At 45.5% G+C, this 19,664-nt stretch overlaps 1 protein-coding gene across 5 annotated transcripts in view; it reads left to right on the forward strand.

Annotated features, from left to right (window-relative positions):
• dis3l2 (DIS3 like 3'-5' exoribonuclease 2) overlaps positions 1-19,664 on the forward strand; it is a 380,300-nt gene that overhangs the window by 2,364 nt on the left and 358,272 nt on the right. For 4 of the 5 annotated variants that reach the window (XM_085990207.1, XM_085990206.1, XM_085990205.1 and 1 more), the window contains exon 2: positions 15,221-16,146. In XM_085990207.1, coding sequence (XP_085846333.1) covers positions 15,264-16,146 — 883 coding nt within the window. In that variant the 5' untranslated portion in view covers positions 15,221-15,263. The remainder of the gene's footprint in view (positions 1-15,220; positions 16,147-19,664) is intronic. The other variant, XM_085990208.1, reaches the window with a different exon arrangement.

Genomic DNA, 19,664 nt, shown 5'->3' on the forward strand with positions numbered 1-19,664 from the left:
TGTGATCTCACCACGGCCCTGTACAACTGCAGCAAGACATCCTTGTTCCTGTACTCGAATCCTCTTGCTATGAAGGCCAACATACCATTTGCCTTCTTAACCGCCTGCTGCACCTGCATGCTTACCTTCAGCGACTGGTGCACAAGGACACCCAGGTCTCGTTGCACTTCCCCCTTTTCCCAATCTATTGCCGTTCAGATAATAATCTGCCTTCCTGTTTTTGCCACCAAAGTGGATAACCTCGCATTTATCCACATTATACTGCATCTGCCATGCATCTGCCCAATCTGTCCAAATCGTACTGGAGTTTCTCTGCATCCTCCTCACAGCACACGCCCACCCAGCTTTGTGTCGTCTGCAAACTTGGAGATATTACATCTAGTTCCCTCGTCTAGATCATTAATATATATTGTGAATAACTGGGTTCCTAGCACCCATCCCTGCGGTACCCCAATAGTCACTGCCTTCCACTCAGAAAAAGACCCATTTATTCCAACTCTTTGATTCCAACTCTTTGCTTCCAACCAGTTTTCTATCCAAGTTAGTACCTTTCCCCGTAGCCCTGCAAATTTTTTTCCTTGAGGTACTTAACCAATTCACTTTTGAAAGCCACAATTAAATCTGCCCCCTCCACCCTTTCAGGCAGTGAATTCCAGATCTTAACCACTCGCTGCGTAAAAAAGTTTTTCCTTATGTCGCCTTTGGTTCTTCTGCCAATCACCTTAAACCTGTGTCCTCTGGTTTTTGAACCTTCTGCCAATGGGAACAGTTTCTCTCTATCTAGACCCCTCATGATTTTGAACACTTATCAAATTTCCTTTCAACCTTCTCTGCTCTAAGGAGAACAACTCCTGCTTCTCCAGTCTATCCACATAACAAGTCCCTCATCCCAGGAACCATTCTCATAAATCTTTTCTGTACCCTCGCTAAGGCCTTCCTAAAGTGCGGTGCCCAGAATTGGACACCATACTCCAGTTGATGCCGAACCAGTGTTTTATAAAGGTGGTTCATAACTTCCTTGCTTTTGTACTCTGTGCTTCTATTTATGAAGCCCAGGATCCTGTATGCTTTTTTAACTGCTTTCTCAACCTGCCTTGCCACCTTCAATGATTTTGTGCACATATACCCCCAGGTCTTTGTGTTCATGCAACCCCTTTAGAATTGTACCCTTTAGTTTATATTGCATCTCCTCGTTCTTCCTACCAAAATGTATCACTTCACACTTTTCTGCATTTAAAGTTCATCAGCCACGTGTCCGCCAATTCCACCAGCCTGCCCATGTCTTCTTGAAGTCTATCACTATCCTCCTCATTGTTCACTATACTTCCAATTTTTGTGATATCTGCAAATTTTGAAATTGTGCCCTGTACACCCAAGTCCAAGTCATTAATATATATCAAGAAAAGCAGTGGTCCTAGTACTGACCCCTGGGGAACATCACTGTATACCTTCCTCCAGTCTGAAAAACAATCGTTCACCACTACTCTCTGTTTCCTGTCACCTAGCCAATTTCGTATCCATGCTGCCACTGTCCCTTTTATTCCACGGGCTTCAGCTTTGCTGGTAAGCCTATTATGTGGAACTTTATCAAACGCCTTTTGGAAGTCCATGTACACCACATCAACCGCATTACCCTCATCAACCCTCTCTGTTGCCTCATCATAAACGCAATCAAGTTGGTTAAACACGATTTGCCTTTAACAAATCTGTGCTGGCTTTCCTTAATTAATCCATACTTATCCAAGTGACTTAATTTTGTCCTGGATTATCGTTTCTAAAAGTTTCCCCACTACTGAGTTAAACTGAGTGGCCTGTAGTTGCTGGGTATATCCTTGCACCCTTTTTTGAACACTGGTGTAACATTTGCAATTCTCCAGTCATCTGGCACCAGCCCTGTATCCAAGGAGGATTGGGAGATTATGGCCAATACCTCCGCAATTTCGACCTCTCTCAGCACCCTTGGATGCATCCCATCTGGCCCTGGTGACTTATCTACTTTAAGTACAACCAGCCTTTCTAGTACCTCCTCCTCATCAATCCAGTATCTCAACTACCTCCTCTTTCACTATGACTTTGGCAGCATCTTCTTCCTTGGTAAAGACAGATGCAAAGTACTTATTTAGTACCTCAGCCATGCCCTCTGCCTCCATACATAGGTCTTCATTTTGGTCCCGAATCGCCCCCACCCTCCTCTAACTACCCATTTACCAGTTATATGCCTATACAAGACTTTTGGATTCCCTTTTATGTTAGCTGCCAATCTATTCTTATATTCTCTCTTTGCCCCTCTTATTTACTTTTCCACTTCCCTTCTGAACTTTCTATATTCAGCCTGGTTCTCACTTGTATTCTCAACCTGACATCTGTCATACGCCTCCTTTTTCTGCTTCATCTTACTCCTTATCTCTTTCATCATCCAGGGAGCTTTGCCTTTGGTTGCCCTACCTTTCCCCCTCCACATTTTTTGATGGAATGTGATAGGTTACAGCTCCTTTTCAATTATTTGAGGGGGCTGCGCCTCAATTTCTGGTTGTATTTCAGCCATATGCTCCTGATCTCAGGCCACTCAATGGGGGAGGAGGGTAAGTCGGAAGACCTTGTGGATCTACTCTGGGACATAGCGAAGATGGTGATTCACAGGTTCAGGATGAGCTTGGCCAATGGGGAGGGGCCTTCTGGCTGGCTGCTTCTTCCATGGTCCCGTCCGCGCCTTGGTAGCCCTGGAGAGGGAGCATGTGAAGTCCAATGGTAACGCAGTGCCTAATAGACATGCAATAACATCATAATTTTTATAAGTTTCCTTTTGGTTCTGTTAAAATTGGGCTTTTACATTTCAATTAGCTGTGCCCCCTGAAAACAAAGTTGCACATGCAACCAACCAAGATCTCATTCTAGGCCAGTAAACATGCACAATCCCAATCCAAAATTTGAGTAACTATGAAGTAAACTAGGTGTCCATTTATTAGTTTATTGCATTACTTTGTTAACCAGAAAGCTAATACTTTAGACAAGGGTTTTAATGATGGCTCAGTGGATAAATACACTGCGACTGAACCATACAAGCCAGGCAAGTACCATGTTCAATCTGGTCTGTGCTGATTTAGCAGACCTCAGCTGCAGCAATAATGGGGATGTTACAATTGACCTCAGTTTTTCTGGGGTATGGAGGAGTGGGGAAATCTACCAGGGTGCCTACTTCCTGAATGGACTACAACAACAACTTGTATTTATATAGTGCCTTTAATGTAGTAAAACATCCCAAGGCGCTTCACAGGAGTATTATAAGACAAAAAACATTTGACACCGAGCTACATAAGGAGAAATTAGGGCAGGTGACCAAAAGCTTGGTCAAAGAGGTATGTTTTAAGGAGGAAAGGGAGGTAGTGAGGCGGAGAGGTTTAGGCAGGGAATTTCAGAGCTTAGGGCCTGGGCAACAGAAGGTACGGCCACCAGTGGTTGAGTGATTATAATCAGGAATGCTCAAGAGGGCAGAAATAGAGGAGCGCAGATATCGCGGGGGGGTTGTGGGGCTGAAGGAGATTAGAGATAGGAAGGGGCGAGGCCATGGAGGGATTTAAAAACAAAGATGAGAATTTTGAAATTGAGGTGTTGCTTAACCGGGAGCCAATGTATGTCAGCGAGCACAGGGTTGATGGGTGGACGGGACTTGGTGCGAGTTAGGACACGGGCAGCTGAGTTTTGGATGGCCTCAAGTTTACGTAGGGTAGAATGTGGGAAGCCAGCCAGGAGTGCGTTGGAATAGTTAAGTCTAAAGGTAACAAAGGCATGGATGAGGGTTTCAGTAGCGGATGAGCTGAGGCAACGGTGGAGACGGGCGATGTTACGGAGGTGGAAATAGGCATTATTACGTCCGTGAATGATTGAGACACGGACAGCAGGAGTGGAACAAAATAAGTCTTCACTGATGGAAGTCAATAGTGAAACTGAAACAACAGAGGCTCACTAGCGCCTTTTATACAGGGGTGGTCACTGCCGGTACTGCAGCCTGAGACCAGTTATTCTCTTAAAGGTACATACACAACAATTCCTCCCCTTTTAGATAAACAGTACATAACATTCATTTAACAACTAAATGATAACTAATTACAATCACAATTACTGTTACTAGATACATTGGTTAAGTTTAAGCAATTATAAGTTCAGTCTTTGAGGAGGCTTCCTGATTCTGTCTGGATAACGCCTCTTTGGGGTATCAGGTTCTTCTGGCAATGTTGAGTCGGGATCAATGTCGTTGTTTGGTTCATCTGCTTCCAATATTACCGGTTCTGCGGTAGCTGCAATTGGAACGTCGATTTCATTACCAGGTGTATCAGATCGTGGTGTGGAGTTGACGTTTTCCAGTGACTCTAGAATCTGGTCAGCATGGCGTCTTACAATGCTCTCCCCAACGTCCACGGTATACATGAGAGGTCCTTGTTTACAAATCGTTCCTGGCTGCCATTTCTCAGTGCGGTAGTCCTGGGCCAAAACTGGTTGACCTATCTTAAAACTCCTGGTCGGCCTTTCATTCATATTCTGAAACTGCCTGTTCTCCACATCTCTTCGGACGTTTGGCTTAACCAAATCCAAGCGGCATCGTAGTCTTCGATTGAAGAACATCATGGCTGGAGTTTGGTTGGTAACCGCATGTGTCGCATTCCGGTAGGCAAACAAGAAGTTGTCCACCTTGTGCTGTAGGGGTATATCTTCATTACACATTGCCTTGATAGCCTTCTTGAATGTTTGGACAAACCTCTCGGCCAATCCATTAGTGGCTGGATGATATGGGGCAGATGTGTAATGCTTAACACCATTGTTCTTTAAGAACCTCCGGAACTCTTCAGACACAAACTGTGGTCCATTGTCAGAGCAAATCTGTTCAGGCAGCCCATTCCTGGCGAATATGGTTCGTAAAACTGTGATAGTTTTTTCCGTGGTGGTTGCGGACATTTTTATTACCTCTGGCCACTTTGTGCATCCACCGCAATTAAAAACATCAAGTCCATGAAGGGACCAGCAAAATCAATGTGCACCCTTTGCCATGGAGATGAGGGCCACTCCCATGGATGCAGAGGAGCTTGTGGTGGGGCGTTTTGGACCTTCTGGCATCCTGCACAGCTCTTGGTCATCTCTTCGATTTCTCTATCGATTCCCGGCCACCACACAAATGCTCTGGCTAAGTTCTTCATTTTTACCCCACCCAGATGACCCTCATGAAGCTCATTGAGCACGCTATCCGTCAACTTAGGTGGAATTACTACTCTGGATCCACACATCAAGGTTCCTCTGCACACTGACAGCTGCTCTCTTCTCGGCGGGAATGCTGGCAGCAGTGGTTCGCCATGTGCTGACCATCCCTTCACCGTTAAATCTTAGACCCGTGATAGTGTCGGGTCATTCCGTGTTTCCTTTTCTATGTTTGCATTTGTCACAGGGAGACATTCGACTATGGTCGAGTGTAATAACTCCATTGGATCCACTGCAAGGTCGTCTTCTTCCACCGTCGGCAACGGTAGGCGTGACAATCCATCAGCATTTCCATGCTGTTTAGTTCCTTTGTACTCGATGTCATATTGGTGTGCCCCTAGGAAAAGGGACCATCTCTGCAGCCGTTGTGCTGTCATTATCGGTACGCCCTTCTGAGGGTTGAAAATGGAGACAAGAGGTTGATGATCGGTTAGTAGAGTAAATTTTTGACCGTGCAGGTAGTGATTGAACTTCTTCACCCCCCACACTAGGCTGAGGGCCTCTCTGTCAATCTGGGCGTAGTTACGCTCGGCAGAAGTTAACGAGCGTGACGCAAAAGCTATCGGCCTCTCTAAACCATCAAGGAATTTATGTGACAGTACCGCCCCAATGCCGTAGGGAGACGCATCACACGCCAGTCTGATCAGCAATGCTGGGTTGTAGTGAGCCAATACTTCCCTTGAAGTGATTAAGTCCTTACTCTTCTGAAAAGCACGCTTACAATCATCGCTCCATTTCCATGCTACCCCCATTCGTAGCAGGGCGTTCAGTGGGTGCAGAATTGTCGACAAATTCGGCAAAAACTTATGATAGTAATTCACCAATCCGAGGAATGACCTCAGTTGCGACACATTTTCAGGCGCTGGGGCCTTAACAACCGCTTCAATTTTGTCAGGGGACTTATGTAACCCCTCTTTCATCAATCACGTGGCCACAATACGATATCTGTTTCTTAAAAAATTCGCACTTGGGGCGGTTGGCTCGCAGCCCATGTTCCCGTAGTCTAGTGAGCACCTGTTCTAGGTTGTTAAGGTGTTCACTGTCATCTTCACCTGTCACAAGGATGTCGTCCAAGTAACACTGAGTCCCCGGAATCCCTTGCAGGACTTGCTCCATCGCTCTTTGCCATATTGCCGGAGCCGATGCTACTCCGAATACCAATCGATGATACTGGTAAAGACCTTTGTGAGTGTTTATCGTGAGATACTTCCTAGAGGACTCTTCAACCTCCATCTGCAAATATGCTTGTGCTAGGTCAATTTTTGTAAAACGCTTCCCTCCAGACAGTGAGGCAAAGATGTCTTCTATCCTTGGAAGAGGATATTGTACTGTGTGAAGGACTGGGTTCACCGTCACCTTAAAATCCCCACAGATGCGAATCTTCCTTGGCTCCCCGGACTTATTGCTTAACGTTTTCTTCATGACAGGAACAATGGGTGTCGCCCACTCGCTCCAGTCGACCTTAGACAACACGCCCGCCTTCTCCAGATTCTCCAGCTCTGCTTCGACGGCTGGGCGAATTGCATATGGTACCAGTCTTGCTTTGAAAAACTTGGGAACTGCATTCTCTTCTATTTTTATTGAGGCGGTTACGCCTTTAAGCGTGCCCAGTTCTTGTTGAAATACCTCTTTGGCGTTCGCTAAGATTGTTGACAATCGTCCAGGAGTGACGTCTTCATCTTTTTTACCATCCACCGTCATTGCATGAATGGAATGCCAATTAAGTTTATCTTCCTGATCCATTCCCGTCCCAATAACGGTGGTCCACCATTTGGCAGTATGTAGAGATACAATTTCCGTATTTTCTTGCCGTTGTATTCGACAGGCACCCTTATTTTTCCTCTGGGGTATACTTTTTGCCCCGTATACGTCGTCAAGACGATGGATGTCTGTCTCAAGGGTATGTGTGAAAATAGCCGCTCGTAGTCTCGTCGATTCATGATGGTCAGCGCTGACCCTGTATCCAATTCCATTTTAACTTGGGACCCTGCTATCGTGAGGGTGACCCAAATGGTTTGGTGATCCTCTTTTGCGATTACATTGTGAAGTTTGAGACAGCTTAGTCTCCTGTTCCCGGATTCACTATCGCTCATCTGGTCTTCGGAACTACTGTCCGTCATCTTTTGTACTTTCTTGTACGGTTCCTTAGTAGCCTTTTTGTTGTCGCTGGTCTTCTTCCCAGACCTGCAAACTTGTGCAATGTGTCCCATTTTCCCGCATTGCCTGCATATTTTGTCTTTGGACCAGCAGTCCTTTTGGTCATGGTTAGTTCTGCCGCAGCGATAACATTTTGCAAATCCCCGTGTCATTTCGTGGGTGCCGTATTCCTGTGGTTTTTGTTGAATTTCTGCAGCTCCCCTGGCTGCTGCTTCATACGATACTGCCACGCTGAAAGCCTTATCTAGCGTCAGCTCTTTCTCTGAGAGTAACTTCTTCTGTGTTCCTTCACTTAGGAGTCCACAGACAAATTTGTCCCGTAGGGTATCTGCCAGTCCTGCTCCGAACTGGCAGTGCTTTGATAGCTTGCGTAGTTCCGTAAGATACTCAGCATTGCTCTCATCTTTGTGCTGAGTTCTCCTGTGGAATTTAAATCTTTCTGCTATCAACAGCGGTGCAGGGTTTAGGTGTTCCTGTAGGACAGCAACAATTTCGTTAAAACTCTTCGGTTTGGCTGGAGTAATCAGGTCCCGCAATAGGCCGTACGTTCTAGCGCCCATTAAGTTTAGCAATATCGATGCCTTTTTCCCCTCCACTATTTCGTTTGCCTCGAAATATACCTCGACTTTTTCCACATACGTGGTCCAGTCCTCTATTGTATTATCAAAAACAGTGATAGTCAGTCTTCGGCATCTTGCAAATCTAAAATGGCGCCTCCCGCGCTTTGCCTTCTTCCCCGATTTTAACAGAATGGCGCCTCCCGCACTTTGCTGTCTTCCCCACTGATTAAGATGGCGCCTCCCGCGCTTTGCCTTCTTCCCCGCTGTTAGCGCTGCTTTCCACGGTTTCTTGCGCGTTTATTATTTTTTTAATTTTCCCGTCGTGGAACAACCCTGTGGGACTCTTGCCTCCCTCTTCGCGGGTCTATATGCAGCCCGGCTTCGTAGCACTGGCCGTGCCCTGTGTGCTCCACCCTCTCTTCTTCCCGACAACGCTGCTCGGCCCCGTTGCAAACCACCCGCTCGAGTTCGCGACCGCTGCAGCCCAGGAAGGATCAGTGCACTACCTGCCACCAGCCCGATTAGCTGAAGCACCGTCGACAGGAACCAGGCCCCGCATCCGACAGCTTCTCCAGCAATCTTCAACTCTGCAACACAGGGCAGAAGCCCACGGTCGACGCCCGTTTCTACTGCCTCTTACTTTCTTTCTGGCCTCGACCTCTGCTCACTTCGCTGTAGGAATGGATCCCAGGAGGTGGTGCAGACTGTAGGTAGGTTCGTATCTGCTCGTCGCCAGTATTACGTCCGTGAATGATTGAGACACGGACAGCAGGAGTGGAACAAAATAAGTCTTTACTGATGGAAGTCAATAGTGAAACTGAAACAACAGAGGCTCACTAGCGCCTTTTATACAGGGGTGGTCACTGCCGGTACTGCAGCCTGAGACCAGTTATTCTCTTAAAGGTACATACACAACAGATATGTGGTCGGAAGCTCATTTCAGGGTCAAATATGATACCAAGGTTGCGAACATTGTGGTTCAGCCTCAGACAGATGCTAGGGAGAGGGATGGAGTCAGTGGTTAGGGAATGGAGTTTGTGGCGGGGACCGAAAACTATGGCTTCGGTCTTCCCAATATTTAATTGGAGAAAATTTCTGCTTATCCAGAACTGGATGTCGGACAAGCAGTCTGACAATTTAGAGACCGTGGGGTCGAGAGAAGTGGTAGTGCAGCAGAGCTGGGTGTCGTCAGCGTATATGTGGAAACTGACGCTGTGTTTTCGGATGATGTTGCCAAGGGGCAACATGTAGATGAGAAATAGGAAGTGGCCAAGGATAGACCCTTGGGGGACACCAGAGGTAACAAGGTGGGAGCGGGAAGAGAAGCCGTTGCAGGTGATTCTCTGTCTACGATTAGATAAGAATGGAACCAGGCAAGTGCAGTCCCACCCAGCTGGATGACGGTGGAGAGGCGTTGAAGGATGGAGTGGTCAACCGTGCCAAAGGCTGCAGACAAGTCAAGAAGGACGAGGAGGGATAGTTTACCTTTGTCACAGTCACAATGGATGTCATTTATGACTTTGATGAGAGCCGTTTCGGTACTGAGGCAAGGGCGGAAACCTGATTGGAGGGATTCAAACATGGAGTTCCGGGAAAGATGGGCACGGATTTGGGAGGCGACAACACATTCAAGGACTTTGGAGAGGAAAGGGAGGTTGGAGATGGGGCGGTAGTTTGCAAGGACGGAGGGGGTCTAGGGTTTGTTCTTTGAGTAGAGGGGTGATGACGGTAGATTTGAGGGAGAGGGAGACAGTACCTGAGGAGAGAGAACCATGAACAATGTCAGTTAACATGGGAGCCAGAAAAGGAAGTTGTGTCGTCAGCAGTTTGGTGGGAATAGGATCGAGAGAACAGGAAGTGGGTCTCATGGACAAGGTGAGCACGGAGAGGTCATGAGGGGAGATCGGAGAGAAACTGGAGAAAGATGTGTGTACAGGGCTTGGGCAGGGGGGAACCTTAGAGGAAGTTTGGCCCAATGGGCTAGGGGAAAGAAGGGAAGTGGCAGAGGCAGCTGAACAGATGGTATCAATCTTAGAGACAATGAAGTCCATGAACTTCTCTCACTTGTTTAAGGTGAGGGTGGAGGAGATGGGAAAGGGGTTTAAGAAGACGGTTAGCAGTAGAGAATAGGAGCTGGTGTTTATCTTTGCATTCCAGAATGATTCTGGAATAGTGAGCAATTTTGGCAGACGAGAGCAGGGACGATAATGCTTTATCTGGCCATGAGGTAGACTTTGCCATAAAAAATGAACTAGTTGGGCATCTCAGAGACTCTCCTAGCAGTATAAACGAGCGTCTCATGATTCTTTGGCTCACCCTAGCCCAGAACCAGTGCGCTACGGTCATCAGTGCGTACGCCCCAACACTGGAAGCCACAGACGAGACCAAAGAGGAATTCTACTCCAGCCTCGAACAATCCCTGTCCCGAGTCCCAACGGCCGACAAGCTGATCCTCCTTGGCGACTTTAACGCCAGAGTTGGAAAGGACACAGACCTCTGGGGAGGTGTGATCGGCAGAGAGGGGGTAGGGAAAGCCAACTCCAACAGTACCCTCCTCCTGTCGAAATGCTTAGAACATGGCCTTGTCTCTCTGATGGAACAAGGTTTTGGTTATGACAAGTACAAGGCTTCATGGCAGCACCCTCGTTCCAAGCACTGACATCTGGACTACGTCAGCGTCCGAGTGAGGGGCCGCAAGGACGTCTGCATCATCCGCGCCATGACGAGCTGACGACTGCTGGACAGACCACCGCCTAATCCGCTCTGTCATCTCCATCAATGTAGCCCCAAAACAGCGGTGGCAACAGAAACAATGCTGCAGGAAAATCAACGCTGGAGCACTCAAAGACCCCGCTAAGAAAGCCCTATTCAGCCTGCGCCTCACAAACAACCTGACGACTCCCAGTGATTCAGAAACAGAGTGTCCACAGCACCTGGTCTGCACTCAAGGCCAATATAATCAGCACCTGTGAAGAGACGCTCTGTCACTCGACCAGGAAATGCCAAGATTGGTTCGACGAGAACGACCAGGAGATCCAGGAGCTAATAAGCCGCAAGCGCAAGGCATTCCTGATCTGGAAACAGCAACAGAACTCGAGAGCAAGAAAGCAGCTCTACAGACGCCTGAAGGCCGAGGTCCAAGAAAAAACTCGCGACCTAAAGAACAGATGGTGGGTGCAGAAAGCGCAGGAGATCCAGCAGCTAGCCGACAACCACAATGTGAGTGGATTCTTTAGCGCAATCAAGATCATCTATGGCCCAAGCACCCAAGGTCTTACCCCACTGCGGGCCAAAAACGGAGAGGTACTCATCAAGGACAGAGGGGCAGTCAGTGCCCGCTGGAAGGAGCACTTCGAAGATCTCCTTAACCGGAAAAACAACAAGGCCTCAGGAGCAGATGGAATCCCTGCCGAGGCACTAAAGCATAGCGGAGAAGCACTACTGGCGCGAATTCATGAACTAATTTCCCTTATCTGGAAGGAGGAGTGCATGCCAGACGCTGTAATTGTGACTATCTTCAAGAAAGGTGACCAGTCCGATTGCGGTAATTACAGAGGAGTTTCCCTGCTGTCTGCCTAGGGAAAGTCATTGCAAGAATCCTCCTCAATTGCCTTCTCCCAGTGGCCGAAGAGCTCCTCCCAGAGTCGCAATGCGGATTCTGCCCACTAAGGGGCACAATGGACATGATCTTCACTGCACGTCAATTACAAGAGAAATGCAGGGAACAGCACCAACCACTGTACATGGCCGCCTTTGATCTCACAAAGGCCTTCGACACTGTCAACCGTGAGGGATTATGGAGTGTCCTCCTCAAATTTGGCTGCCCTCAAATGTTTGTCACCATCCTCCGCCTGCTTCACGATGACATGCAAGCCGTGATCCTGACCAACGGTTCCACCACAGACCCAATTCACGTACGGACCAGGGTCAAGCAAGGCTGTGTCATCGCACCAACGCTCTTCTCGATCTTCCTTGCTGCACTGCTCCATCTCACCCTCAGTAAGCTCCCTGCTGGAGTGGAGCTAATTTACAGAACAAACGGGAAACTGCTCAACCTCCGTCGCCTCCCATCCAGATCCAAGGTCGTCCCATCCTCTGTCGTCAAATTACAGTATGCAGAAGACGCTTGCGTCTGCGCTCACTCGGAGGTCGAACTCCAAACCATTGTCAACACCTTCACCGAAGCATATGAGAGCATAGGCCTTACACTAAACATCCGTAAGACAAAGGTCCTCTACCAACCTGCCCCCGCCACACAGTGCTGCCCCCCGATTATCAAAATCCACGACAAGGCCTTGGACAACGTGGACCACTTTCCATACCTCGGGAGCCTACTGTCAACAAGGGCAGATGTCGATGACTAAGTCCAACACCGCCTTCAGTGTGCCAGTACAGCCTTCGGTCGCCTGAGGAAGAGAGTGTTTGAAGACCAGGACCTCAGACCCGGCACTAAGCTCATGGTCTACAGAGCAGCAGTGATACCCGCCCTGCTGTATGCCTCAGAGACATGGACCATGTACAGCAGGCACCTCAAAGCACTGAAGAGGTACCACCAACGCTGCCTCTGCAAGATCCTGCAAATCTATTGGCAGGATAGGCGCACCAACGTCAGTGTTCTCGCTCAGGCCAACATCCCCAGCATCGAAGCTTTGACTACGCTCGATCAGCTCCGATGGATGGGTCAGATCGTCCGCATGCCTGATACGAGACTCCCAAAACAAGCGCTCTACTCGGAGCTCCAACTTGCCAAAGAGCCCCAGGTGGGCAGAGGAAACGCTTCAAGGACACCCTCAAAGCCTCCTTGGAAAAAGTGCAACATCCCCACCGACACCTGGGAATCCCTGGCCCAAGACCGCACAAAGTGGAGGAGAAGCATCCGGGAAGGCACCAAACACCTCAAGTCTCTTCACCGGGAGCCAGCGGAAGGAGCGCACGTCAACCCAAGCACCCCACCCATCCGCCGTCTGGCCCCCCCCCCCCCCCCCCCGTGACAGAGACTGTAGGGTCCTGCATTGGACTCATCAGTCACCTGAGAACTCATTTTTAACGTGGAAGCAAGTCATCCTCTGTTCCAAGGGACTGCCCAAGAAGAAAAGCCAGATCTGGTGGTGAATAGCTAAACCAGTTGTCCGCCATATCCGTTCAGGTCTGCGTCCCTTGGACTTAAGGGAGCGAAGATGAAGGCCGTACCAGGGGGAACGGCCAGGGTGAGAGAGAGTAATTGTTTTAATAGGGACGAGGGCATGAAAGGCGGTGGTGAGGGTATGGTTGAGCAGATTGGTAGCTGCAGAAATGCCACAGTGATCTGTTGTGGAAAAGAATAATGGCCCGGAATTTGTGGTCAGCGGCGAAGCGAAGGCATTTGCCACTGACCCGAAGTAAGTTTCGCACAAAGATCTCGCGATCTCTGTGTCGAGAAGTTTGGGTTTTCCGATGCCTAATTCAAATCAACGGAGAATAGTGGGAATCCCCTAGTGTGAGCTGCTGTGATGTCAATAAGCTGTCTAAGCAGCCAATCAGAATGCAGAATTCTCAGACAGCGAACATGGAAGTGAGTAAGCTTTTAAAATTCAAACTTTTTCAAAATGTTAGAGAGCGAAACAAAGATTGGGGCTCTCACATGGGGAAAAGGCAAACCTGAAATAAAGATGAACAAACTTAAAAAAACACTTTTTTTAAAGTTTCTTAAAGTTTTTCATTTTTATTAAAATGGATAAATTTGACTGGACAAAATGAAAATTAGTTTTTCAGGGCCATAACCTTTGTTTAGCGGTCAATATGCTGTTAAAACCCCAGTTACACCTAATCCCCTTGGGTCTAACTTTTATTGGGGTATTTAACAGCGGTATTACAGCAGAAGAGCCAAAGTTTTCGTCAGTTTCCCTGATCTGAGTGATTACACTGATTGCCGGCTCTGGGGGGTGGGATGTGGGGTGCCAAGCGCAGCCTGTAGAGGAGCAGTGAATGACGGACAGCAACTTCAGGATTTCCACATGCGCCAAATCACAAAGTTGCGGTCAGTTTCAAAAGCGGAATGACAACGAACACTGCCAGTTCGCTATCATCCGGACCGCAAATTCCGGGCTAATGTGTGGATACTGGATTAAGATATGGATTAGGATTGGGTTCAGCTGGTACACCTGTGGTTAAATAGCCTTTCAACTGTCACTTTCATGGAGAGGAGTCACGTGATGAATAGTAATTTGGGTGAAGTACTGTGGAATTGTATTCCTGGAGGACACTGTCTTCTAAGCGAAAAGGGAGTAAGAAAATCTTAAATACACCTCTGTTGAGATCACTACTCTTGCTAGATAATGGGTATTAATTTTAAAATAATTGTTGGCTTCAGTGATTTTCTGAATGAAATACAGTAACACGAATGTGCTTTAATATAAGTTTTTGCACAACTGTCCTCTTTTTAAGACGCTCCTTAAAACCTACCTCTTTGACCAAGCTTTTGGCCACCTGTCCTACTACCTCCTTTTGTTGCTTGGTGTTATTTTGTTTGCTAACACTCCTGTGAAGCGCCTTGGGATGTTTTATAACGTTAAAGCCGCTATATAAATGCAAGTTGTTGTTTGGTTCAAAAAGAATGTTGGAGCATGAGTGCTGGGTTGATTTTGATTCAGGATTTAACGATGGGTTTCAAACCATCTTTTCCTAATCAAAAGCCAAAGTTGATTTTGGTATGTGTAAATTCCAGCTATAGAGATCTGTAATGTATGATCATGGCTCGAAACTTTATTGGGATGAGCAGCTGACAAAATTGAACTTTATTCTGATTGGAAGCAGGTCTGAGCGGTCTTCAAAATCCTAAAAGACATGGATTTTTTTGATCAGCGGTGTCCAGCTTGCATACCATAGGCCATATATAAAGCCCTTGCAATACAGCATTGAAGCCCAGGCAAATCAGACTTGTTGCTTTTCTATTTCTTATTTTTGATTGTCTTCTTTGAATTTTGTGGGCGTGGAGCTTTGAAAAGGGCTGATTTTAGACGTATTGCCTCATTGATCGATAAATCCTGCTTTCTAAGCTTTAGAAATGTGTAGCAAACATATTATGTAGCAAGAGATATATATTTTGAAAAGCAAAATATTTTGAATAAACATAATTAAGATAAAGGTATTTATTGTGCTGGTATTTTTATATGATGATGGCATATTGCTTTAAAGCTATTTTAGATATTTAATTTTGGATTTTCTAGGATAATATCGTATTTTACATCAGATGTTGATATGTATTATTTTCTCTACAGCTTCACTTGGTCTCTTTATTTGTGACTGTATCAACATCACCAAATGGATCATTCAGGACAAGCAAAGGAAACATTTCCCTCTTTTGATGCAAGAAATGGTCACAGTAAGATTGGCAATCCACAAAAAAATGCTTATTCTAGGCTGGTAAACCAGCACCGTAGTGGCAGGTTTAGAGCATATCTAAATCAATTTGCTCAGCAGATCAGTTGTATAGACCAAAATGATGAAAGTGGAATTACTCCTGTGACTGATTTGAATCTTTCAGAAGTGGAAGCTGTGCAACGAAAGGATATTAATAACCAACAAAAACTAGGAGGAAACGCAAAAACCAGCCACTCTGCATTTGCAGTGGACATTGACAGCACTACCCTATTTCCAAACATGCCTGTTAATTTTTTGGAAAAAGTTGGGGATGCCGGTGAGACAGTTATGCCTGACTCTTGGAAGAAGAAGCAGCAGGGGTTGGCAACCAGAAAGCAAAACAAGCAAAGAGATACCAACACCAGCCAGGATGGAGATACTGAATCGGGAAATGAAGTTATGTTCAAAGAAACTAGGCCTAAACAAGTCCAGCCAAAAACACTTTCAGACAGTCACAAAGAGTTTGCAGGGTTTGCAAAAACAGCAACTGCTGGCGATAGTGATCGTTACTCTGGGTCTGCATTGCCAAGGCATAAATCGCCTTTTGACAATTGTATTCAGAGTGTTGATCTAGGGAGAACAGAGAATGATGTACAAGTAACTAATGAGCTGGAAGTGCAGAATAATAAGAAAAAGAGAAATAGAAGAAAGAGCAAAGGGAAAACTGACCTAAGCTTGGGTGTAACTCCGTGTTCAGATGGAGTCTGCATTGGAGACCAAGTTACTGCACTTCATGATTTGGAATCTACACAGCCAGAGAAAGCCAATATCGACCATGTGCAAAGTAAGACAATAGAAGATACATTTCACTATTAAAACTTGTTGAATTCCTCTGTTGTAAGTATTAATGGATTAATTTTAATCTGTTTGCAAAATACTCCCAAGAATTAATTCAATTTGAAAATTAATTTCCTCAAAATACAAATGCTTAGACATAGTGCTGTAATTTGTGTGGGCCTTGCAATGGTTCAAATTATAGTCAGTGTCCCTTAACCAGGATGGCAGGTAGGAATAAAGTTCATCCAAACTGAGCCAAGAAAAAAATTAAAGCTTTAAAAGCTTTGGGAATTGATTTGCTTTTGGTGAAAATGACACCATTAATTGTGTCCTGTTGTGATCTTGCAAACAATTGCATTGCATTTAATATATTAATTCCTGTCCACAAGCATTACTTCCTGTAACGCCTTTTATGTCAACATTTTCAATAGAAATTGCCTATTATAAACATTTATAATAGGAAAGCACCCTATCTAAATGTGTTACAAATGTTGGTCTGCCTTACTCTGTTACAGAAAGGTCATTCCCATAAGTGGTTCGAGCTTTCTCTATTCAGAAGTGTGCGTGTACTGCCCAATAGCGAATTAATAATAGCATCACCCAGGACTGTAGAAATAGGACCTTGTGATCTGAACTGGATATCATGCCTTTTGCACATGTCCTTCAATCTTTTCAAAGGCAGACCGAGTAAACACTTTTTAGTATGTTGTGGCCAGATATGAATTGTTGAGCTGCTTTATTTACAGACAGCAAATTAATGTACAGAGTAACAGTAGTAATCAAATCTCATCTTGATTCAACTAACTACAAAGCCCATCTTGGGAACAAGATAAGTAATAAAAATATGCCACACTGCTCCACCTAACTTTTCTGGGCTCCTGATCCTGACTGGTTCTGGGCTTCAGATGACTGCGTTTCCACTCATTAGGCATGCTTCCTTCCCCAATGTAGCTGGTTGGATGACTGCTTATCCGTCTTTATCCTTTTCTCTCTGTGTTTCCACAAAGTCAGATGGCCGCCCCTCTGACTCAGTCCCCATTCAATGACTTGCTGGTAGGCCTGTCAACCAGACTGACTACTTTTCCTCCCCCTTTGAGGTGTGGCTCTCCAGACACCATTTCCTGTTCCACTCAAAATAAATAGGGACCATCGTAGCTTAATGAATCAGGGTTGAGTGAATTGACTTTCATTGTCTCTATTTGAAGTAGATGATAAACTGACATTCTACAAGCTGGCTTGTCTAACTTGAACAAACATCTTTAATGGCTGCAGTGGGTGGCTTTTAAACCTGTATAAATTCATTTTGTTTTGAATACAACACTTAAACATCCCCAAATCCTATGTGCCTGTCTGGCGTTAGCTTACGACTGAGTAAGATTTTTTTTGCAATTGAGCATCAGGAAGCCCAAAGCTATTGGAGTAGAATTTGCTGCATTGGTGAGATCAGCAGCGTACGCTGTACCTTTCGCCATTTTGTGTGCTGATCCTGCCGTTGCTAACTTAATCCAAAATTTCCTGGCTTTCTAATGAGAATACACTGCAGTGAGCATAACCGTGAATCTGAAGTGGCACAACCAACGGCTAGTATATTGATCCCATAATGTTAATGGTGCAATTTCTTTGTTATGGTGATATTAGCTCTGAACTCAACAGAAATTTTTATAATAAAATGAAGCCTTTTCACCACTACGGGAAATGTATCCAAATAACCTTTGCTGAGCCTAGTAAAAACTATCAATCTGTAAAGCATTCAACTGCAAATGTGTAGCTTATAATTGGGAGTTGTCAGTTTCACAATATAAAATAAACATTTGAAGATGTAAAAATGTAACGATTCTGCTTAAGTCTGTACGAAAAGGCAAATTTATATATAGAAGTTACTATGATGTGGATATTGAAGAAATCAATCTTGATTACAGCTGACTCTTGCACTGTTTAACTGTACTGTTAGAACATGCATATACAAAGTTGTCTTTAATACCAGAAGTTGCTTCAGAGAAGGTGAAACCGAAACGGGCTTTTTACTTGATGAAATGGATATTGCAGCTTTCGTATTCTCTGCACTGATGGCGTTGATCAGCTGTACATTAGGACAATTTCATCACCATTAATTTATTTATGTTCCCATTTACCCCGAATAGCAACTAGTTACTGTGTTGCGTTTTCAATCAGTCTCCGTGTTGGATGATACTCTGGTCTGTCTTGGGTACAGATAAGCAACAGTGTCTCTGAGCAGGTAGAAGAGAGGGTAGATAAAGAAATAATGTGTGTGTATATAGGGAGGGAAAAGAAAGAGGTGTTACGTGACAAGGCCAACAATACATTTATTCTAATTGAACTGAATTGCAGACCCAGTAAAGTGTCCCAGGCCAACCCCCTACCACACACAAACATCCAAAACATGCCTATACAGTACTTACTTGCTACTTGGCATGTATTTATTAAAATATTCTCGTTTATCAGCAGTATGATCTCTTAGACCTTCATAATTTCTGTCTCGTACCAGCTCATACATATGTAAGACATGACTCGCATTTGGTAAAGTAATGCTCTTTTAACGCTAATTGATTCCAGAAATTAATTTGTTCTACCTGCTTGATCGGATAGAAATCATGTCCCTGTGCACAAGGATAAGCACGTCTTCCTCTAATATCTTCCTTAATTATCTAATAGCTGCATTAATTCTGCCTCTGTTGAACCACTTTCTACATTATTATGCAAATGAAGGACACTAGCAGTGCTGTGTAAACACCATGCCTAATATACTTTGACTGCAAGTTACAGACCATTTAGAAAGGCTCTCAATTGAACTTCTGGTGGACCCTTTCAATCCATAAATCACACTGCTGTCAGGTCACTACTGCCATTATTTTTCAATCCAAGTGGCAGTGACAAGAAAACATTCGTTAATTAAGGAAATTTGCAATCGCCATTGGTTTTAATGGGAGGAGCTGTTAACTTTTCAATATTTTGGTGAGTGTTACAGCAGAGTCCCAGGAAGTTATTGCATGGCATCAATCACTTGTGCCATGTCATAATTTGTTCTTTTGCAACATAAAGCGGGCCCTGCGACATAGATGCGCCATTACAATTACATTACAAAGTAGGACTCGAGCACTGAATACTATGTCACCAATGGTTGGGGGAATGTACAAAAGGTTACATCCAGAAGAATAGTGGGGGCAATTCGAACCCTACTCGCTCAGCAGAAACCTGGTGGATGGGCAGTTAAAACCGCCCTGGCTCTTGCCTGTCTGTAAGCCGCCATGATTGCAACATCTGCAATTTTAATTTGCATTCCTGAGCAGGCAGCAAGGACACACGCCGAGAGTCAACAGGGTCCTTCTTCACATATGCATGTTGCGGCTCAATGACATCATTGAGACCCGACTGTAATTTTAACTCCGGCCTGAGTGGGGAATCCACCTGGAGTTAAAATCGGGGCCACTGGTGTTTAGGGTGGGGGTGCTATCACCTCTGTTGACACCTCTACTGCCTCTGTGCTGTGTCTGACATCCATTCTTG

This window comes from Somniosus microcephalus, chromosome 6, assembly GCF_052327205.1.
Source record: "Somniosus microcephalus isolate GS21.2 chromosome 6, FLI_Smic_1.0, whole genome shotgun sequence".
NCBI classification, from domain to species: Eukaryota; Metazoa; Chordata; class Chondrichthyes; order Squaliformes; family Somniosidae; genus Somniosus; species Somniosus microcephalus.